At 33.2% G+C, this 24423-nt stretch overlaps 3 protein-coding genes and 2 long non-coding RNA genes across 6 annotated transcripts in view; 3 read left to right on the plus strand and 2 right to left on the minus strand.

Moving 5' to 3' along the window:
* LOC110377566 (plexin domain-containing protein 2) overlaps window positions 1–5116 on the plus strand; it is a 55472-nt gene extending 50356 nt beyond the window's left edge. Inside the window, exons 10-12 of the mRNA XM_064037214.1 lie at window positions 2–136; window positions 1085–1272; window positions 1841–5116. Of these exons, the coding sequence (XP_063893284.1) occupies window positions 2–136; window positions 1085–1272; window positions 1841–1909 (392 nt within the window). The 3' untranslated portion in view covers window positions 1910–5116. The remainder of the gene's footprint in view (window position 1; window positions 137–1084; window positions 1273–1840) is intronic.
* Window positions 5117–5282: 166 nt separating this feature from the next.
* On the plus strand, window positions 5283–20592 carry LOC135117682 (uncharacterized). The gene is made up of 2 exons (XR_010277050.1): window positions 5283–5430; window positions 20488–20592. It is a non-coding gene; the product is annotated as an uncharacterized LOC135117682 (long non-coding RNA).
* On the plus strand, window positions 5750–9550 carry LOC135117646 (uncharacterized). Its single transcript, XM_064037257.1, has 4 exons — window positions 5750–6412; window positions 7829–8026; window positions 8295–8471; window positions 9421–9550. The coding sequence occupies exons 1-4, from the start codon at window positions 6334–6336 to the stop codon at window positions 9483–9485; spliced, it is 519 nt and encodes a 172-aa protein (XP_063893327.1). The 5' UTR covers window positions 5750–6333; the 3' UTR covers window positions 9486–9550.
* On the minus strand, window positions 15726–18970 carry LOC135117661 (uncharacterized). 2 transcript variants are annotated; one of them, XR_010277038.1, is made up of 4 exons: window positions 18933–18970; window positions 17311–17506; window positions 16867–17043; window positions 15726–15919 (listed from the first exon to the last, which is right to left on the minus strand). It is a non-coding gene; the product is annotated as an uncharacterized LOC135117661 (long non-coding RNA). The 2 variants fall into 2 exon arrangements; XR_010277036.1 differs by lacking the exon at window positions 18933–18970 and having other exon boundaries at window positions 17311–17710.
* Window positions 20549–23432, minus strand: LOC110377592 (leucine-rich repeat and IQ domain-containing protein 4). The gene is made up of 3 exons (XM_021336526.3): window positions 22280–23432; window positions 21575–21681; window positions 20549–21299 (listed from the first exon to the last, which is right to left on the minus strand). Exons 1-3 carry the CDS (start codon window positions 23347–23349, stop codon window positions 21034–21036), a joined length of 1443 nt encoding a protein of 480 aa, XP_021192201.3. The 5' UTR covers window positions 23350–23432; the 3' UTR covers window positions 20549–21033.
* Between the last annotated feature and the right edge of the window lie 991 nt (window positions 23433–24423).

Below are 24423 nucleotides of genomic sequence, written 5' to 3' on the forward strand. Positions count from 1 at the left end.
GAATGCGAGAAAACAACGATAGTGAACGCGACGATGTGTCCCGCGCGAGAGGACGACAGTAGCGGAGTGCCGGCGACTGGCAACACCGCTTATACCACCGACCAGCAGGCTAAACACGATACTGTTGTTAACACACGTGAGTACATAACATCTCAAAGGCTTAAAAAAAAAACGTTTAAAACAAATAAGAATACATACTTTTGTGGAGTGGTATCAAGGTATCAACTGTATATGCCTCAATTTTATGTTAAGAAAGCAATGTCTGAGACAAAATAAAAACATTTTTCATTTTCATATAATTAACTAGCCGTTTTCCCGCGATTTCACCCGCGTCCCGTGGGAGCTACTGCCCGCACCGGGATAAAATATAGCCTATGTTACTCGCAGATAATATAGCTTTCTAATGGTGAAAGAATATTTAACATCGGTCCAGTAATTTTTGAGTTTATCCATTGCAACCAAACAAACAAACAAACAAAGTTTTCCTCGTTATAATATTAGTATAGATAAACGAACTATACCCGACACTTCTAACATCAAACACTTTATTTTGTCTCAATTCAGTAACATGGGCTATATTTTGTCCCAGTGCGGGAAGAAGTTCCTGCTAGATATGGGTGACAACACTGGAATTGACAGATTTTTATAAGTTTCAAATCCATCTATATTTATTTCATAAGATTCCAAAAAGTTTCGGTGCCTCAAATGTAAACTTTTTGTTATTTTATCGTAGACCGCTGAATAGAATTATAAAGTATAAACACCATCCTTATTATAAATCGTGGTTTTGCGAAGTACTCGCTTTAGTAATAGGTTTAGTCCACTAACTAACACACACTAACTTACCTTAACACTAACTTCGAGTGGTTTGAAGCTGATACTTTTTAAAAACCACGTTTTGTAATAAGGTGGCATACCAACAAAAAACATTCACTCTTTCACTCTAAGGTTGGCTTTAAGAGAACCCAACACTGGGTTAAGCTCGCCGTTTCCATAATCTCTGTATTCAGTGTGTCAAAATGTATTTATGTGTGCAATAAAGAATAATAATAATAAAAAGACGTTTTTTTTTTACAAAAAACAGAGCCTGATGCACCAAAACCGGTGAGCGACCAGTCATCCCAGGCGGCTCCCATGCCTCACGAAGCTCGGTCCCCGCTCGGCGGCGCCGTGGCAGCGTTCATCGCCATCACGCTTATATGCGCGGCCGCCTCGTGGATATTCTACGCCTTCAAGAACCCTCACACGCGTAGCGGACAGATACTTATTAAGGTAAACTATATTTTAATAAGTCACCAATAGGTGGTCAATCATTTGAACTTCTTTGGCAGTTGCAGGGTAGGCAAAAGCCAAAAAATCTCATCATCACCTGCCTAGCCTCTTCCCAATTATGTTGGGACTGGATTCTTGTCTCACCTGATGCAGCGAGTACCAGTGTTTTACAAGGAGCGACTGCCTACCTGACCTCTTCAACCCAGTTACCTGACTACCAACTATCTAAGAATACTTGGGTTATCCAGACATATTCGACGATACCTTAATACTCGTTTATTTCAAAGTATTTCAAAGAACATACCTAGTTGTAAGATTCTCAACATTTTATACTGACACTTTGTTCGCAATAAAGATTTTGAATTTGAATTCTGTTTGTGATGTAACACTTGCATCAATAGTTTCTGCAACTTTGTTAAATTATCCCATTATTTTTTTATATTAACAATAACAAAATAAAATATACCGACGAACTGACAACCTCCTACTTTGTGAGAGTCAGTTACTAAATGTCCATTACCTACATTGATTACAAACAAAAACTAAGTTACCAACTTCTCTTTCACAGTACCGACCTTCCCAGTGGAACTGGCGGCGCGGCGAGGCTCGCTACACGGCCGCCACCATACACATGTAAACCGCACGCGACGCAACGCATCCAGCTAACCAACACTAACTATAACACGTATTTATTGGACGAACCCTTACTGCTCACCACAGAACGGTGCAGCCATGTTCTATAGTTACTGGTCTGTCTTTCTATGGTATAGACTTAGGCTTTAACTGTATTTGATGGTGTAAAAAGCACGTTATTTGACAAAATTTTGAAAAAAAATAACACTTCTTTTAATTTGTCTAATAGTCGCAGCTATGAATTGGTAATATTTCATTAGTTTCTTACCTATTTGTATGGATATTGATTTATTTAAAATTATGGCATTACTGTATACAAAGATTGAGATATACAAGTTAAGCATGGAACTAGGTTAAAATCTAGGACAGTCAACAGAACGTGCTTAATATAGTTTTAACCTAAATAAAGGGTACTATAATCAAAATCAGTGACTTAAAATCCTTAAAGTATCATAAGAAGACAAATAGAAGAATACGCCTTTTTATCAGAAAAACTAGATGTGAATTTGCAAAATACTACATCAGTATAGAAAAAAAATATGTCTGACCAATGGTCGATTTTACAAATGTCTGCCACGGTAGATTATAATATAATATTTGGATATAGTTGTTTTTTGTATTTGTACACGATTTTCTATACACTTGTAGCTACACAGGGTCAAAAACACTTTTGAGGAATAAAATTGATCTTAGTACCCTCACACTTTTAAGTCTGACTTAAGTAAGTAGCTTACATGGCTTGCAATAAATATACAGATTTGAAACTTTTTACAACTTACAGAAGTCACTTAAAAGTGTAAAGGGTTACACAATGTTCTAAGTAGAAATTTTCTAAATCATACACTTTTTTATCAAAGTATATTGCAAAATGATAACTGTATTGTGTCTTTGACATTCTGATATTTTTGTGACACTATAAAACTAAATCCTAAAAATTCTAGGTATTTCCTTTAACATCGACATGTTTCTAGTATATAAAAACTATATTATTGTTCTATAGTGTCACGGTAATAGTCAGAATTGTAAAATAAATCAAAAAATGCAAGAAAAATCGTAATATTTATGATATTTTTTAACTAAAATATTGTATTAAAAAGAATAAATCAATTACTATATATCAAATTAAGTAGCACTTGTAACTACCACATTTATAATATGATATACACATTTATACATACTATACTAGATCTGTATGATAAAATTAACTTCAAATCGAATATTATATTGCTATGATTTTTTCTCAAAATAATATTATTTTCTATTTAAATTGTATTTGTCACAAAATATTTTATATAACGAACATGAACATTGTAAAATGGATGTTAAGAATTTGTAAAAGACCTTTATTTACGTGTTTTAGTTAGCACATTAAGCAGCTAATATTTCAACTAAAAATAACTTATAGAACAAACCATTTTGTCCTATGTATTTTGTACAATATTTTTAAGTGAACTATTTCACGAATATGGGAAAATACATTGTGATCAATGGAATATAATTTGTACATAAATTGCTCTAAAATCATGGTTGATATTATATTATGCTATCTTTAAATCGTGCTGAACATGAAAAGTATTTTGTTCTATAAGTTAGTTCCCTCATCATTATATAAAAAGTTGGTTTATATGAATCTATGTGCCTTTAAAGAGTTCCGTAAGTATCGAAGGATCCGTCCTGAGTTTTATGAATTTTTGTAGTGTTTGTGAATACCCGCCGCGAATTACAGAAATGTTCCCACGTTTTGTAACAAAACAAAATTTGGTAGCAATCTCGAAGTTTCTTTAATTTGTGGCTTATATCATTACTTTAGTACGTATTAGCCTAACGCGCTCACAATCGCAAATAATTGTCAATTCTTAGAAGTTTGTATTTCATTTGGAATTTTCTAGATTACGATTTTAAGTCGCACCTCCACTCCATATGCTCGTGTTTTCAGATAAAGATCAAAAAAACAAAGTGGTTAAAGTTTTCGAAGATAGACATAAAATTATATTGCCAACGGCTTTTATGTCTATGTTCAATTACTAATAATACAAATTCTCTTGTTCATCCGTCTATGTATTTCGGACATTCAAACATATCAAATAGCTTATTTATATAGAATTGCAACACGAGCCTATGAATTTCAGGCGACACTGAATAAATGTACAAAACTTAAGAATCTCTTACCCAACTGTCAGTATATTTTATTAGAAATATAGATTTGTTTTCTAACGATTTCAATAGTACTTGTTTCTATTTGTTAAATGTTCAATGAAGTGTATCGAAAAATTGGTATCATATAGTGATTGTAATGATTTTGTTTTATCAATAATCTCGAATAGTAAATAGAACAGCAAGTACTATAAATCTCATTACTTTGTATTATAGTTGTGCATGCATGCTCAGTCTGTCCAAATGCAAAAATGAATGATGTCTACACAATATATTTTTCTTACAATTTACGTTAAATCGTCCTTGATGAACAAACAGTAGAACACACTGAAATCGTGTTATTGGCGAATTACTTAATTTTATATTTTTTGTTAATTTGGCTTATAAGTTTATTTTTATATAAAAACTCTTAAGATTAGTTTATTAAATTTTATTTCATACTAAATTGAAGTGTTCTATTAAATTTTGAGATTTTGGAAAGTTATACAAAAGTATTATAAAATGTACCTATATTCACTTCATTAGTGCCGGGTGAAGGGTAAATCGTATAAATAACATTTTTATGAAATAAACAAACACCACGCGTAAGGTTAAATTTTGTAGTTTTACACGTTTATATTATACAAATTGAAACATTTATTGCCATGAAATGGTCTTAGTGTAAGGCAACGCGGTCTTAATTTATAAAGTAAAATTCCTTACGGAACTCGTTGCGTACCAAGTGCAATGCGACATGAAATTAAACCCGTACGTCGTTTGGTGTTATTAGTTTTAGAAAATAGTGATATTATTATGTAAAATATATTAACCTATGCTAATCTACTTTGGGATGTTTTTTTAAATTATTTTTTTACTCATAACAATCGTAAAATCTGTACACCAAAGAAGTAGATCGCGTTTGATTAGTATGTGAAGTGTCGCTCAATCATCAATCGATTAGAACGTTAATGTAACATGGAATTATTGTAAATTATAATTTTAAGGTACCATTCCGACGTTTTCTTTTGCATTAAGGGACCATTATAAAAGTCTACAATAAATCCTGCCGTTGGAAGAATTTTGTATTTTTATTTACTCCTTAACCTTATTCCTACATTGATGTAGATCATGAATGTAAGACGGACGAGTCTGTTACTGGTAATAAAATAAGCCCAAACACGAGATTACTGTTATCTATCGTCAAGGAGTTTCGCAACTGCATTATTGTTCACTGCAAGGCCTGATATGGCAGTCATTACATCTTTCGGGGTAAAGTTTTTTTTCAATGCGAATGTTAGAAGACTTGCTTCTTCATCTACGTGACACGTAGCAATGGGTACATACATACTACATGTGGAGTTCCCTTGAATACCTGTCATCATCAGGTAAAAGGTAAGATTCCAATATTCACGGACCCATCGTCAAGTTTGAAACTATCATTGCACTGGGAGGTTTCCTTTTTGAGAATTAAAAAAAATATTCCCAAGAAAGTGACAGATGGCATTAAAGATAAAGATACTTTATTTTGTAAAAACATGCACACAAACAAATAACCTCACTTTCAATCAACTAATTGAACCCCCAAATGTTATTATTTTCATAGCAATACAAATTGCTTTGAAAAGTTAATGTCCAGGAGCGATGACAACTAAAAAATACACATTCTTCCTTTTAACCGTCGAACCTGGTTTGGTTTTTCTAATAGGATTTTTTTAGGATGGAACCCTGAAGCATGGGGATGCAACTGAAGTACAATAATTTTCTGAGGTTTTTTTTTAGAAATGCGCCATCTAGTGACGGATGCCCCGTAACTTGGGTATTTGTACTTCGTTTTAGTCACTAGATGTCACTGCACCTTAGACCGATATTTCATCGATTTAATAACAAATCTAAAAAAAGTTTTGTGATTAGAAATATTAACAAATATTGTAATTAAATAATTTTATGATTTATTTTTAATTCTTTTTTATCTATGAGGACGTCTTAGTTAATCACAATAATCACACTACTTGAAACCACTTGAAACACTGACGATTGACATTGACAGTCGACCATACTTTTAAATTAAACCGTTTTCCGTTTTCTAACGTGTTGGTTTATTCTGAGTGTTATTTTCTGGTTTTTTTATTACGATTGTTGCGTGTTCCTGGACTCTGATACTGACTGCTTCTGTGATTGACCTGGCTTCGTATTTTGGACCTGTGATCTACTGCATTTTCATTGACCCGGCTTTGTATTTTGGAACCTCGATCGACTGCTTTTACATTGACCCGGCACCGTATTTAGGACTAGAAAATGCGTCCAGTGGATCGTCTTAGGGGCGGAATGCCATCAACGTCAAGATATAAGTGCTACTTTGATTGTGACAATGACGGTAAGTTCAAAACTTTTAACTTTATAATGCACGTAATTTATCTTTTGCTGATAGGCTGCACAATATCCATTATTGTCATCCGTGCAATCTGTGGTCATCATAGTCCTTGAGTCATCAAAATCTAAGATGCACTACCACACACACTCCTGTCCTGACCCTACACAAACAATTGAAACTGCACATTAACTTTTATATCCAATCAAAGACTCGGAATCTACGTATAAGACAAAGCCCGCTCTAGACGACCCTCTGACCAAATAACTTCATCAGGTTTTAAAACTATGATTTTACAGTGGCGTAGCATGGGATTCCGCCAGTGGGTATATTTAGCTGCCGGTCAGTGGGTAGTCTTAGGGCGAGCCCTTATTTAGGTACTTATTTAAATTCAAATGACTACAATTTAATAAAATTCTAAAGATGGTTTGGCAAGAAAGAATTATTATTGATATCGACTCATGACCAGGTGCGGTCTCAGCCCATGATTTTGGGATTCACTAGGGTGCTGGAAGGAATACTTTCAGAAATTGTTACTGGCTCTCTTTGATATGTAGTGCAGCAGTGTGAAAATTTTAGCATCCTACCTAGGATTTTGTTGATTCATACACTAATGATCTATGTATAACTTTGTCGATTCATACAGCATGCAACAATATTTTTTGCAAACTAGGATATGTTAGATTTTCCTTTAAAGCTCAAAAAACATAAAGCCTTGTGTGGACTAAGCATTTATTGTCAAATTAAACGAAAAACAAGCAGATGTAAAAATTCAAGAGCGAGTCGAAAAATTTAGTACCCTGCCTGCCTGATAGGTTAGATCTTCTTTTAGTAGACAAGAAGTTATTGGGAGGTAGGCTAGAAGTATAGATAGATATCTATCTATCTTGTTGTATTGTTATGGTGGTGGTGGTGGTATCTATACACACTATGTACACCATAACAAATTACAATTTAAACAATAACTAAAGGGTGTAACAATGGGTGGTCTTATCGCTAAAAGCGATCTTTTACAGACAACCTTTAATGTATAGTGACTCTTCTCAAGAAAATTGTATTATGGGGTGGCATAAATAGGAACTGACAATGTAAAGGCGGCAAAAAATGCCTTTGCCTCTACTGTCAACGCTATCAGCTTCTACTTGGCTTGATGCTGCAGCTAGGCGGCGGTGCCGGCCTAGAGTAGCCCACCCAGGGCCATGGCCCCTCGGCACCCATGCTATGCTACTGTGATTTTATTTACTTCAACTGTGGTGTTCCTGTTCTAGTACTGCTAGACCTCAGCTATTATTTCTAGTGTTAGATTAATATTCAAGGATGGTATCACAGTACATTACTAAAATTTTATACATATGATGATGATATCTATTACGGTATTTTAATGAGAGTGAGTTGTTCATGTATAAAACTTCTTGATTTCAGGCCCATTGCACCGATTTCCTAAACCTGAATACCCACATTTGGAAAAGTTTAACTCGTGGAAAAAAGTACTAGATAAAGCTTTACAAGAGAAAGGCGACATCTACATTTATAACCAAATTCGATTTTGCGACAGACATTTTGAAGAGTGTTACCGTTCAGCCAGTCACCGACTTACTCCAAATGCAATACCAACTCTAGGTACCTACTATTTAGATGTCTTATGTTATTTAAATCTTAATAGAAACAAAACCACATTTCTTTGCCTTCGCTGTAATAACAAAATTGTTCCTCAAATATTAAATAAAATTTTCTACTGAATAATCTAATCCTAATTAGAAGAAAATAAAATGAATATTATATACCAAAAATAATTGATGCAACATGCTATCTTCTAAGAATTAAATGAATATTGTTCTATATTCTACATAATTATACAGTAACTATAAATAATTTCATCCTTTTGCAGATTTATCTACATTACCAGTTGGTCAAACTCTTGAAGGTCCATCGGGACATGTCGAGGCAGACATGTCGAATTTATTAAACATTTCGCAAGATAAACTTGCTGTCATTGAGCCATCCAGCTCTACCCACTATCATAGTGATGTACAGAATGCATTACAGACAGCTGAACGCCCTAAAGGTAAATATTTTTATTGACAATTGACCTTTGACTTGTAACATTAGGTTTTCTTTCCATCATCAGGATTCCAATTTGTTTCCACTGTAGGGTCATAAAACTTCTTGCAGAGAGAGAGTGGGCATTTAAGCGTACATAGGAAATAAGGACAGAGAAAGCGACTTTGTTTTATACTATGTAGTGAAGCCTATGTGTTATTACATTTTTTATAAGCTATATTACTGTAAAGTTTCATCTAAATCCGTTTAGTAGTTTTCGCGGGAAAGAGGAACAAACATCCTCACAACATTTATAATATTAGTACTAGTATAGGATTATTTCATACTAACTGCGTCCCGCGGTTTCACCCGCGTATACCGGAATAAAAAATAGCCTATGTCTAATTCCAGGGTATAAGCTATCTACATACCAAATTTCATCCAAAGCCGTTCAGTAGTTTTTCGTGAAAGAGTAACAAACATCATCAAACTTACAAACTTTCGCGTTTATAATTTTAGGTAGGATTATTTCCGCACTTGCAGGAATCAATAAATGTAAGACAATAACAAATCTCCGAACTTGTAAACCTGAATTAAATGGATTAATAATAATAACTTGATATAATCCTACAACTTATGTGTCATAATAATTATTCATCAAATAGCTAGTTCTAACCATCCATACCATTTTTTCGTTGGTAGAAAAGGCCCAAAATGTATGGAGTCTGAATGATCTTCTTTATATCCATTTTGTTTACCCATAAAATCCCCATAAAAATATTTATCAAGCTTGTATCTGCTGTTGTAGGAAGTCTCCACTTTTTGTATCTGTTCCTCGAAGCCTACCTATTCCAATCTCTGGTCATAATATAATAACAGAACAATATTATGTAACATATTTTTATCACAATTCTATTAAAACTTTGTGTAACACTATTTCTTTGATCTGAGGTGTAACATAATTTAAATTACAGGTTCTAGGAAAAGAGGGACTTGTCAATATTTAAAACGAGTCGTCACCTCAAAGAGAAGGAGATAATAAAGTTAAAACAGAAAGTATTGAAGCTGAAAAAGAAATATAAGGAACAAAATAACAAGAAACTCTCTGCAAGGAAAATTTCCACATCAAAATCATTTTGAAAGAGTTAAATAAAATGCCTGCAACAATAAAAATATTTACTTCCCTCAAATGAAATGGAAAAAGAAACCACGAGGCAGGCGATTTACATTTAACGAAAAATCATGGCATTGACCATTTACAAACAGAGTCAGAAAGCTTACAACCTCATGCGAAAAATGTTTGTCTTGCCATCAAAGCGCAGCCTACAAAAATGTTGAGTAAATTTGAACTGAAACCAGGCTTCAATCCTGATATATTTAAAATTTAAAAGCTACAGTAGCAAAATTGCCGGCAGAAAAAGTTGGTCAATTTACTGTTTGATGAGGTATCATTGGCTCCGGGTGTTTTTACAACCCTGCCCTAAAACAGATAACTGGTTTTGAAGATTTTGGGCACAGACAAACAAAAACTCGCAGATCATGCCTTGGTCTTTATGATCAAGGGTATAAAAGCAAAGTGAAACAACCTTTATGCTTTTCATTTTGCCAAGGTGCCACGAAAAGGACGATTTAAAGAAGCTGATCAAAACAATAATAAAAGAAATCTCAATACTGGATTGATAGTTATTGCCACTATATGTGACCAATCAGCCACAAATATTTCTGTGATAAAAGTCTTCAAGAAGACACAAAACGCAAATATTTACAAGAGGGTAATGAATATAGGACCCAAGCCTTCGAGTTTGAAGACCAAAGGTCTTCCCATTATTTGATCCTCCACATCTTTTAAAGGGAATGAGAAATAATTTACCAAACATTTGAAATTTGTACAAGATGGGAAAACAAAGTATGCAAAGTGGGAACATTTGGAGATGCTGTTGAAGTTAGATGTTGGGGATGATGAAATTAGGCTTGTTAATAAATTAACAGAAAACCATGTTAATAAAGAAAATTCCAAAATGAAAGTGAAATATGCTGCACAAGTTTTCAGCCAAAGGGTATCATCAGCATTGAGATTCTTAGCAAGTAAGTATGCTTTTATTGTTCTCATTATTTTCTCTATATTTAAAAAATTGCTATTAATTTACTAAATTAGATTTTTATTTTTAATTTACATGTTTTAACCATCTTCATTCTCCACAGACAAATTAGAAAGTTCATTATTTTTCTTTAAAATAATATTAGATGTCTGGCTACATTTATAAGTTCAAAATATTTAAAACAAACAATTGAGATGCTATTTCTCTCGATAAAATTCAAAATAAAAATACAATTCATATCTAATAATTTATCTAAAATTGGCTATGTCAATATTTAAGATGCATAAGATATATTGTTGGAATAACATTATAAATTGAAATGAAATAATAAATTAAAATTATCATATTGAAATAAAAATTTGAGACATTATGAAACTACAAAATATAGTTTAATGTTGGTTTCTTACTAATTATATTTACACCCACAACTATTTACTGAACCAACTGATAAAGACGCACAGTAAATCGTTACTGCCACTTTAAAGTTTGTAAGTTTGTGCCTTTTCGACACAGCCGTGAGGCACACCGTTTAATTTTTAATTAAATTTTTGTATTTTTGTTTTTATTGTGTCCCCTAATCTGGGTCGAATAAATGTATTTTCTTTCTTTTTTCTTTAATTTCGGTCCACAATAGCAAAAAAGATTGATATGAACTGTATTCTAGTACTTATTTAATATATTGTTTCAGAACACAACCTTCTTCCGGCGGAGTGCGAAGAAACTGCTGATTTTCTACTCATTATGGACAAACTATTTGATTCTTTCAATGGACATTCATATACAGGTGATCCAAAATTTTCAAGGGGTGTGTAATGAATAATTCTCCTCATTTTAGATTATGGACAGAGGTAGTTCCTATATTGGATTCAATGACTTTTAAAACTATAAAAAAACGGGATGGTACAGAAGAAGTAAGATATGAAAAAGTGCCATCCCTTCAAAATTGGATCCACAATATTAAAACGTTTAAAGAAATGTGGGAGTTTTAAAAATCAAATATAAAGTTACTAGCCTTTTAACCAGAAATTTCAATCAGGACCCTCTTGAAAATTTTTTGTAACATTAGAAGTAATGGGATACGAAATGTTAATCCCTCGTGCCTACAATTTATTAATGCGTTCAAAACTTTGTTACTTAATAATTTAAATTCGCCCCATTCTGTAAGTGCCAACTGTGAAAAAGATGAAAATAAATCACTGCAATCTTTCAAAGATCTTCTTGCTGAAAAACAAAACAATGAAATTGAATTGGTTAGTGGTGATTTTCCTATTGATTCTTTAATTAATACAATGAACCAAATTAAATGGAATGACTCGATTTTGCATGCCGAATCAAAAAAATATGTAGCAGGATACATTGTAAAAAAATCGAAATGTAAAGTGTTCAAAAAATGTGGAACATGTACTAATGATATATTAAGAAAGGAAATTGATTTTGAATCATTTAATTATGAAATAGATTATACGAAAAAATCCTTATTTAATGCATGTGATGATTTTATAAAATTATTAAATGAAATATATTATATGATTGTTGCATGTTTACGAGATTCACCTGAAATAAAATATCTGAAAGAAAAAATGAAATTTTACATCAATTGCCATTGTGATTTTAGTATAATTACTTGTATAGTTCATAAAATAAATTAATTGATTTTATAATTAATATGTCAATTAATTTAATCATTCACAGTTGGTGCACCGGGGTTAATAGAATAATTAACGGAAAAATAACAAATTTCGATGTAAATGATGAAATTAAGTTACAAGCATTTAAATATTGTAATACACATAAAAAAAGGAAATAAAATATACTTAGCCGATAAATGTACTCTTTATCTTTTGTTTTTTTATTATCTCCCATAATATTATTGACTAGACTAGAAGTTGGAAACTGAAAACTGGAAACTGGAACTGGAAATTGAAATCACTGTTTTAAATTCAATTTACAGTAAATTGAATTAAAACAGTGATTTCAATTTTCAAATTTAAAACATATTTAAGAGAACTCTTGAAAGCGCCATCTACCATACATGACGCCATCTTGACGGGGTTTTCACGCTAGTAAGTTGTTTTGAACGATGAGTTGCGTATCTATCTCTATAGTGTATTATCTATGCCCCGAAGGCTACCCAGATAATACACTATATAGAGATAGATACGCAACTCATCGTTCAAAACAACTTACTAGCGTGAAAGTTAACGGCCCCGTCACAAGATGGCGGGTTACTTCATGTATGGTTAGGTAGATGGCGCTTTCAAGAGTTCTCTTAAATATGTTTTAAATTTGAAAATTGAAATCACTGTTTTAAATTCAATTTACTGTAAATTGAATTTAAAACAGTGATTTCAATTTCCAGTTCCAGTTTCCAGTTTTCAGTTTCCAACTTCTAGTCTAGTCAATAATATTATGGGATATAAAAACAAAAGATAAAGAGTACATTTATCGGCTAAGTATATTTTATTTTTTTATGTGTATTACAATATTTAAATGCTTGTAACTTAATTTCATCATTTACATCGAAATTTGTTATTTTTCCGTTAATTATTCTATTAACCCCGGTGCACCAACTGTGAATGATTAAATTAATTGACATATTAATTATAAAATCAATTAATTTATTTTTATGAACTATACAAGTAATTATACTAAAATCACAATGGCAATTGATGTAAAATTTCATTTTTCTTTCAGATATTTTATTTCAGGTGAATCTCGTAAACATGCAACAATCATATAATATATTTCATTTAATAATTTTATAAAATCATCACATGCATTAAATAAGGATTTTTCGTATAATCTATTTCATAATTAAATGATTCAAAATCAATTTCCTTCTTAATATATCATTAGTACATGTTCCACATTTTTGAACACTTTACATTTCGATTTTTTACAATGTATCCTGCTACATATTTTTGATTCGGCATGCAAAATCGAGTCATTCCATTTAATTTGGTTCATTGTATTAATTAAAGAATCAATAGGAAAATCACCACTAACCAATTCAATTTCATTGTTTTGTTTTTCAGCAAGAAGATCTTTGAAAGATTGCAGTGATTTATTTTCATCTTTTCACAGTTGGCACTTACAGAATGGGGCGAATTTAAATTATTAAGTAACAAAGTTTTGAACGCATTAATAAATTGTAGGCACGAGGGATTAACATTTCGTATCCCATTACTAATGTTACAAAAAATTTTCAAGAGGGTCCTGATTGAAATTTCTGGTTAAAAGGCTAGTAACTTTATATTTGATTTTTAAAACTCCCACATTTCTTTAAACGTTTTAATATTGTGGATCCATTTTGAAGGGATGGCACTTTTTCATATCTTACTTCTTCTGTACCATCCGTTTTTTATAGTTTTAAAAGTCATTGAATCCAATATAGGAACTACCTCTGTCCATAATCTAAAATGAGGAGAATTATTCATTACACACCCTTGAAAATTTTGGATCACCTGTATATGAATGTCCATTGAAAGAATCAAATAGTTTGTCCATAATGAGTAGAAAATCAGCAGTTTCTTCGCACTCCGCCGGAAGAAGGTTGTGTTCTGAAACAATATATTAAATAAGTACTAGAATACAGTTCATATCAATCTTTTTTGCTATTGTGGACCGAAATTAAAGAAAAAAGAAAGAAAATACATTTATTCGACCCAGATTAGGGACACAATAAAAACAAAAATACAAAAATTTAATTAAAAATTAAACGGTGTGCCTCACGGCTGTGTCGAAAAGGCACAAACTTACAAACTTTAAAGTGGCAGTAACGATTTACTGTGCGTCTTTATCAGTTGGTTCAGTAAATAGTTGTGGGTGTAAATATAATTAGTAAGAAACCAACATTAAACTATATTTTGTAGTTTCATAATGTCTCAAATTTTTATTTCAATATGATAATTTTAATTTATTATTTCATTTCAATTTATAATGTTATTCCAACAATATATCTTATGCATCTTAAATATTGACATAGCCAATTTTAGATAAATTATTAGATATGAATTGTATTTTTATTTTGAATTTTATCGAGAGAAATAGCATCTCAATTGTTTGTTTTAAATATTTTTGAACTTATAAATGTAGCTAGGACATCTAATATTATTTTAAAGAAAAATAATGAACTTTCTAATTTGTCTGTGGAGAATGAAGATGGTTAAAACATGTAAATTAAAAATAAAAATCTAATTTAGTAAATTAATAGCAATTTTTTAAATATAGAGAAAATAATGAGAACAATAAAAGCATACTTACTTGCTAAGAATCTCAATGCTGATGATACCCTTTGGCTGAAAACTTGTGCAGCATATTTCACTTTCATTTTGGAATTTTCTTTTATTAACATGGTTTTCTGTTAATTTATTAACAAGCCTAATTTCATCATCCCCAACATCTAACTTCAACAGCATCTCCAAATGTTCCCACTTTGCATACTTTGTTTTCCCATCTTGTACAAATTTCAAATGTTTGAGTAAATTATTTCTCATTCCCTTTAAAAGATGTGGAGGATCAAATAATGGGAAGACCTTTGGTCTTCAAACTCGAAGGCTTGGGTCCTATATTCATTACCCTCTTGTAAATATTTGCGTTTTGTGTCTTCTTGAAGACTTTTATCACAGAAATATTTGTGGCTGATTGGTCACATATAGTGGCAATAACTATCAATCCAGTATTGGAGATTTCTTTTATTATTGTTTTGATCAGCTTCTTTAAATCGTCCTTTTCGTGGCACCTTGGCAAAATGAAAAGCATAAAGGTTGTTTCACTTTGTTTTTATACCCTTGATCATAAAGACCAAGGCATGATCTGCGAGTTTTTGTTTGTCTGTGCCCAAAATCTTCAAAACCAGTTATCTGTTTTAGGGCAGGGTTGTAAAACACCCGGAGCCAATGATACCTCATCAAACAGTAAATTGACCAACTTTTTTCTGCCGGCAATTTTGCTACTGTAGCTTTTAAATTTTAAATATATCAGGATTGAAGCCTGGTTTCAGTTCAAATTTACTCAACATTTTTGTAGGCTGCGCTTTGATGGCAAGACAAACATTTTCGCATGAGGTTGTAAGCTTGACTCTGTTTGTAAATGGTCAATGCCATGATTTTTCGTTAAATGTAAATCGCCTGCCTCGTGGTTTCTTTTTCCATTTCATTTGAGGGAAGTAAATATTTTATTGTTGCAGGCATTTTATTTAACTCTTTCAAAAATGATTTTGATGTGGAAATTTTCCTTGCAGAGAGTTTCTTGTTATTTTGTTCCTTATATTTCTTTTTCAGCTTCAATACTTTCTGTTTTAACTTTATTATCTCCTTCTCTTTGGAGGTGACGACTCGTTTTAAATATTGACAAGTCCCTCTTTTCCTAGAACCTGTAATTTAAATTATGTTACACCTCAGATCAAAGAAATAGTGTTACACAAAGTTTTAATAGAATTGTGATAAAAATATGTTACATAATATTGTTCTGTTATTATATTATGACCAGAGATTGGAATAGGTAGGCTTCGAGGAACAGATACAAAAGTGGAGACTTCCTACAACAGCAGATACAAGCTTGATAAATATTTTTATGGGGATTTTATGGGTAAACAAAATGGATATAAAGAAGATCATTCAGACTCCATACATTTTGGGCCTTTTCTACCAACGAAAAAAATGGTATGGATGGTTAGAACTAGCTATTTGGATGAATAATTATTATGACACATAAGTTGTAGGATTATATCAAGTTATTATTATTAATCCATTTAATTCAGGTTTACAAGTTCGAGATTTGTTATTGTCTTACATTTATTGATTCCTGCAAGTGCGGAAATAATCCTACCTAAAATTATAAACGCGAAAGTTTGTAAGTTTGGATGATGTTTGTTACTCTTTCACGAAAAACTACTGAACGGCTTTGGATGAAATTTGGTATGTAGATAGCTTATACCCTGGAATTAGACATAGGCTATTTTTATTCCGGTATACGCGGGTGAAACTGCGGGACGCAGTTAGTATGAAATAATCCTATACTAGTACTAATATTATAAATGTTGTGAGGATGTTTGTTCCTCTTCCCGCGAAAACTACTAAACGGATTTAGATGAAACTTTACAGTAATATAGCTTATAAAAATGTAATAACACATAGGCTTCACTACATAGTATAAAACAAAGTCGCTTTCTCTGTCCTTATTTCCCTATGTACGCTTAAATGCCCACTCTCTCTCTGCAAGAAGTTTTATGACCCTACAGTGGAAACAAATTGAATCCTGATGATGGAAAGAAAACCTAATGTTACAAGTCAAAGGTCAATTGTCAATAAAAATATTTACCTTTAGGGCGTTCAGCTGTCTGTAATGCATTCTGTACATCACTATGATAGTGGGTAGAGCTGGATGGCTCAATGACAGCAAGTTTATCTTGCGAAATGTTTAATAAATTCGACATGTCTGCCTCGACATGTCCCGATGGACCTTCAAGAGTTTGACCAACTGGTAATGTAGATAAATCTGCAAAAGGATGAAATTATTTATAGTTACTGTATAATTATGTAGAATATAGAACAATATTCATTTAATTCTTAGAAGATAGCATGTTGCATCAATTATTTTGGTATATAATATTCATTTTATTTTCTTCTAATTAGGATTAGATTATTCAGTAGAAAATTTTATTTAATATTTGAGGAACAATTTTGTTATTACAGCGAAGGCAAAGAAATGTGGTTTTGTTTCTATTAAGATTTAAATAACATAAGACATCTAAATAGTAGGTACCTAGAGTTGGTATTGCATTTGGAGTAAGTCGGTGACTGGCTGAACGGTAACACTCTTCAAAATGTCTGTCGCAAAATCGAATTTGGTTATAAATGTAGATGTCGCCTTTCTTGTAAAGCTTTATCTAGTACTTTTTTCCACGAGTTAAACTTTTCCAAATGTGGGTATTCAGGTTTAGGAAATCGGTGCAATGGGCCTGAAATCAAGAAGTTTTTATACATGAACAACTCACTCTCATTAAAATACCGTAATAGATATCATCATCATATGTATAAAATTTTAGTAATGTACTGTGATACCATCCTTGAATATTAATCTAACACTAGAAATAATAGCTGAGGTCTAGCAGTACTAGAACAGGAACACCACAGTTGAAGTAAATAAAATCACAGTAGCATAGCATGGGTGCCGAGGGGCCATGGCCCTGGGTGGCGCTACTCTAGGGGCCGGCACCGCCGCCTAGCTGCAGCATCAAGCCAAGTAGAAGCTGATAGCGTTGACAGTAGAGGCAAAGGCATTTTTTGCCGCCTTTACATTGTCAGTTCCTATTTATGCCACCCCATAATACAATTTTCTTGAGAAGAGTCACTATACATTAAAGGTTGTCTGTAAAAGATCGCTTTTAGCGATAAGACCACCCATTGTTACACCCCTTTAGTTATTAAGTTTTAATTGTAATTTGTTATGGTGTACATAGTGTATAGATACCACCACCACCACCATAACAATACAACAAGATAGATAGATATCTATCTATACTTCTAGCCTACCTCCCAATAACTTCTTGTCTACTAAAAGAAGATCTAACCTATCAGGCAGGCAGGGTACTAAATTTTTCGACTCGCTCTTGAATTTTTACATCTGCTTGTTTTTCGTTTAATTTGACAATAAATGCTTAGTCCACACAAGGCTTTATGTTTTTTGAGCTTTAAAGGAAAATCTAACATATCCTAGTTTGCAAAAAATATTGTTGCATGCTGTATGAATCGACAAAGTTATACATAGATCATTAGTGTATGAATCAACAAAATCCTAGGTAGGATGCTAAAATTTTCACACTGCTGCACTACATATCAAAGAGAGCCAGTAACAATTTCTGAAAGTATTCCTTCCAGCACCCTAGTGAATCCCAAAATCATGGGCTGAGACCGCACCTGGTCATGAGTCGATATCAATAATAATTCTTTCTTGCCAAAACCATCTTTAGAATTTTATTAAATTGTAGTCATTTGAATTTAAATAAGTACCTAAATAAGGGGGCTCGCCCTAAGACTACCCACTGACCGGCAGCTAAATATACCTGCCCCGGCGGCGGAATCCCATGCTACGCCACTGTAAAATCATAGTTTTAAAACCTGATGAAGTTATTTGGTCAGAGGGTCGTCTAGAGCGGGCTTTGTCTTATACGTAGATTCCGAGTCTTTGATTGGATATAAAGTTAATGTGCAGTTTCAATTGTTTGTGTAGGGTCAGGACAGGAGTGTGTGGTAGTGCATCTTAGATTTTGATGACTCAAGGACTATGATGACCACAGATTGCACGGATGACAATAATGGATATTGTGCAGCCTATCAGCAAAAGATAAATTACGTGCATTATAAAGTTAAAAGTTTTGAACTTACCGTCATTGTCACAATCAAAGTAGCACTTATATCTTGACGTTGATGGCATTCCGCCCTAAGACGATCCACTGGACGCATTTTCTAGTCCTAAATACGGTGCCGGGTCAATGTAAAAGCAGTCGATCGAGGTTCCAAAATACAAAGCCGGGTCAATGAAAATGCAGTAGATCACAGGTCCAAAATACGAAGCCAGGTCAATCACAGAAGCAGTCAGTATCAGAGTCCAGGAACACGCAACAATCGTAATAAAAAAACCAGAAAATAACACTCAGAATAAACCAACACGTTAGAAAACGGAAAACGGTTTAATTTAAAAGTATGGTCGACTGTCAATGTCAATCGTCAGTGTTTCAAGTGGTTTCAAGTAGTGTGATTATTGTGATTAACTAAGACGTCCTCATAGATAAAAAAGAATTAAAAATAAATCATAAAATTATTTAATTACAATATTTGTTAATATTTCTAATCACAAAACTTTTTTTAGATTTGTTATTAAATCGATGAAATATCGGTCTAAGGTGCAGTGACATCTAGTGACTAAAACGAAGTACAAATACCCAAGTTACGGGGCATCCGTCACTAGATGGCGCATTTCTAAAAAAAAACCTCAGAAAATTATTGTACTTCAGTTGCATCCCCATGGGCTACTCCCAGTAGAGGCAGACTGGCGAGAGATCAGAGCCTATTAACGGTACCAATAAATAAAATACAAAATCGGAAAGTACGGTGTTCTAATTCAGGAATTTGAAAAGTGGCATTGCCTTCATTGATAAAGGTGAAATAATTTTTTACCCTGTTCGAAAGTAAAAGTTAATATAGCATCAGGGCCAGTCCTAAGGCGGTTACCCCCGGGCGCCTAAATCAACTGATCGATTGTTGTAGGACGTGGAATCACGTTCAACCCGAAAGATTTCGATCCTAGTTGGATTTTTGAAGAACTGGCACTGTCTCTAATCTCACAACTATAACATCTGTTGAATTCAGTAGGGTAATTAATTGGACTAATATCCAGTATTTTATTACTAGAATTTAATTTTATTTCAAAAAAAATCCAGCCAGATACAACTCAGCCACATGTGTTGGTAATATGTAGATGAGATAGGCAAGATGGAATTCTTCAGTGATTCGTTCAAGACTGCAATATAAGAGAGAGAATATAAGAACTATTTTTAATCCTTCATCTGTGTTGTACTGGCCACTATTCCTATAGGAAGTGATCAGTTAATCAAGTCCATAAGGAATCATAGCTTGGCCAAAGTGTAGATGGTAAGAAAATGGTGTTTCCACAAAGGCAAATATATTACCTATTTCACTTAATTTTCATCCTCTCTCTATTCTCTATATATTTTCCTTGGTCAGAAACCATAATTATAAGGTTGCCCATGTAACTAGGTTGAGGATGATAGCTAGGAAGTCAGTCCATGTAAAACACTGGTACTCAGCTGCATCCAGTTAAACTGGAAGCCAAACCCAACATAGTTGAGAAAAGGCTAGGCTAGATGATGATGGTTAAAAACCCTAAATGGTGTGTAATAATCGTTTTTTTTGTTACCAGGTAACCAGAGAAAATAGGAATACAATTCATAATGAAATACTTAAGGAAATAAATACCACTCTGAACTGTGTGACTTGTTTATTATAGAGCTATGTATAACTAAAACATTCCTTTGTTTGAACATCTGTTTTACTAAAACCATGATTTCAATGTAGAAGCTGAAATTATTTTATAGTTTGTACCTCCATAGACTGTACTTTACAAAAAAAAGTTACAAGAAATGCTATCACATTTCATAGCATTGATGCTATTTTTACAGATTTACTTAGAGGAGTTCCCAATGTGAAAAAATATTGGGAGCCAACTAGTTCTGTCTTTACCTAATAGTAAAATTATATTATGGCACAATAAAATCTGTTTCAGAAAACTCAGTTTCTGGGTGTAACGGTTAGACTTGAGTGTGCATCACTGAATTTTACTTTAAAAACATAAAGTACAAAAGAAAAAAAAAAAGAAAAACAAAAGATCAAGACACCATGAAAAAAAGCAGTCCATTCGAAAAAAAATAGTACTAATATAGTACTATGTCAAAATGTTAGATATGTATCAGTTTTCATCGTCAGAATAATCATCATCAAACTGCCCATCTGACTCGTACATTACTTCAGGGTTGCACATTTTCTTATACTTCACTTGATCACTTATAGAAATCACATGGGCATCCATAGGACAGAAGTTTCCTTCTGCCATCTTCTTCGCGACGAAGACTTGCCACCGAGAAGTGTGTGGGGTAACTGTCTTGAAGTACTGGGGAATCCAATAACTGTCGGAGTCCCAATCTTCAGGTGAACTGGAACGGGAGTCAACCATTTCTGGAAATTAGCAACAACTTTATTAAATGTTGGGTTGCCATTTTGAGTCAACTAAAATATACCTTTCTGAAATGAATATTCAAGGTACTCTGAATACAGTAATAAGTAGGAGTCTGTGAACATAGGGACAAGACTATTGGGCTAAATTTAAAACAAGCCTTTCCTTGTGCTCTTGCCTGCATCTACAAGCAAGAGGGATCTGTTTCCCGCATCTTCTTTTTCTGATGTCTAAGCTAACTTGTCAAGTTGTGTACAAATAAGAAAAAATAACTTACCTTGTTTGCTGTTGCAACCTTCACTATCATTGTTTGTTAAAGCTAAGAGCTCATCGTCATCTTCATCAGAACTGCGATCACTATCGTCATTTACAACTTCAGGTTTTCTGAAAAAAAAATGAATTTTAGTAGTATAACAAAAAGGAAATATTTTTTTTGTTTGCACCATAAAGATCCTGAAATTACTCAACCGATTTTAAAAATTCTTTCACTGTTGGTAAGCTAATCAACACTTTTCGCAAGTAACATATTGTATATTATATCCTTCCCTGCGAGAGGATTCCCCAGCGTGATTGCTGGGAAGTGAGCAGCAGCAGAAGCAGTAGCCTCCTTCTGTGAGGATGTCAAGTCACAGAAGGAGGTGGCAGAGCGCAAAAAAAAGGTACCACTGGATGCGGGTGAAACTGCGGGAAAACGGCTAATTTTAGGTATCTTCTTGCCTTGGAAGTTTACAGCATAGCTTATTACATTGAACTCTATATTGTACAAAATAAGACAGAATCTGCCTAATATTACAAATGCATCTGTCCGTGTCACTTCCACTCCAAAACTGAACGAATTTAAATGAAATTTGGGTACTCTAGTGCCAGAGAAAGTTCATACACTACTTTTTATCTAGGTGCTGGAAATTCTTTAAGCAGTGATGTTGATGGATTATTAAAGTTAATGGAAGGTTAAAGTCTATATTTTTTTTTGCTTTTTTACCTTCCATCGACTCTGTCACTGTAGTTTGCTCGTAACTTAGCTTTTTTCACCAAATATTCTTCATGATTAGGTTCTTCAAAGTAGTTTTGAGCAAAATCCAGTTCTTCAAAATTGTTCATCCTATCTAAACCTTCACATAAGTTGTTATTGTACAGATCCAGGTTTTTCAGACTAGATATTTCATGTAATTTTTCAGGAAGCATACATAGTTTATTGTCATCTAATTTCAGAGTTACTAATTTTTTTAATTTGTACATAGTATCAGGCAGGTAAAGAATATGATTGTATGACAGGATGCAAGTCTCCAAACTCATTAAATTACCAAACTCATCAGGTAGACTAGAAATATTGTTTTGAGACAGATTTAGTTCTTTTAAATTCTTATAAATATCTATAGTACAATTAATGTTGTATATCTGAGTATTAATGAGATCTAGTTTCTCTACTTGGTGGCACTCGTCAAGGCCAGCACATGGTAAGTGATCCAAATCATTTTTAATGAGTCTGTAGTCCTCACTGCCTAATATCACAACTTTAGCCTGAGAGAATGTGGCCATAAACTTCACATGTTTACTAAGTCTACAATTATGCACATCTATTTCCTCCACTGAAATTTTAATCTCTACAATCTCTTCAAAAACACCATTTTCAAAAGACTGGCATATGTTTTCATTATTACTTAAATTCATATAAACTAATTTATTTGGGTTTTCTTTCCAAACCCACAAAGGAGGTCCTTTAAGATTATTATTTGATAAGTTGAGCCGTTCTAAACTATGACAGAAGCTTGGTTTGTCGTTAAACAACTCTATTGAGTTAAAAGAAAGGTCTAGACTTTTTAAATTATCCAATTTTAATACATTGGGAGGCACTTCAGTTAATTTGTTGTGAGATAGTTTTAGATGAAGTATATTGTGCGGCAGTTTCATGTTTTCATCAAGACTTGATATTTTTCCATTGCTTAAGTCCAGGTCAGTGATGTGAGCCATAAATTGTATATTTTTGATACCATTTTTGACTAAGCCGTTTGTTGGTCCATTCTTTTTGTTGCTTTCTTCGTTTCCAACCATTTTTTAATTGCAATGTAAAAAAACATTACCTTCCTAGCAATAAAAAGAAGCTGTATGGGTCAGTGGGTCGTCTTAGGGGCAATATTAAATTGACACTTTGATTGACACGAAAACCTTTCAAAGTGACATTAAACTATACCACAGAGCATTTTATTATATAGACTATACCCTGAAAGGTCGTGCAGAGCATTGACTTATAAAAATTGTTTTCAAAATCTCTCATTACATTTGGTTAGTAATGTGACTGACTTCTTTTCCCTTTTATGCCATTGTTATTTCCTATTTTCAATTTTCGATAACAAAAACGTTTCGTTATACGACCTGAATCCCTCATTAACATGGTCGTTAACATTCGCGTTCAGAAACGACCAAATGCACAGAATATAATGAAGTAAGAAGTGGGTGCATGACCGGTATCTTTTAACGAGCTTTTCGAAGTACAGAGGAATTCTACTATAATAGGAACTATCTTCCGTCAGTCAGCGGTTTCGTCCACTTCCCCAGGGGACCACTTCGTACAACCGAGAAATTATTGAGAATCAGATGAGCTTTTGAAATAAAAAAATCATTACAATACACCGATTTCCACTGGCTAATGATCTTCGAATCCGAAATAAGGAGATCTGTAGACGAACTAAAGTCACCAATATAGCCCAGCAAGTTGAAGTGGCAATGGGCAGGCCATATTGCTCGCAGAGCAGGGGCCCGATTCTTCTAAGTTAATAATGTCAAAATTGAATAGAAATCGAATCGCAATAGCAGTTTTAACCATATCGGGCATTCTGCTACTAATATAAGACCAATCGTATTCCAACGACATTCGATTGGTTTGCGATTGGTCTGCTATTTTGGTGATTTTGGTCTATACGGTAGTTTGCTCTACAATCATATTGCAATCGTAAATCATTTGCAGACAAAATGATTCATTATTATCGAGTCGTGATTGGATCTCAGTCGAATCGAATCGTATGCCGCTTAAGTAAAATTATTATAATCGGGCCCCAGATGGCCGATGGGGTCGAAAAGTGTTGGAGTGGAGACCACGGACTAGCAAACGCAGCGTAGAACGTCCAC

This window comes from Helicoverpa armigera, chromosome 1 (genome assembly GCF_030705265.1).
Source record: "Helicoverpa armigera isolate CAAS_96S chromosome 1, ASM3070526v1, whole genome shotgun sequence".
Taxonomy (NCBI): Eukaryota; Metazoa; Arthropoda; class Insecta; order Lepidoptera; family Noctuidae; genus Helicoverpa; species Helicoverpa armigera.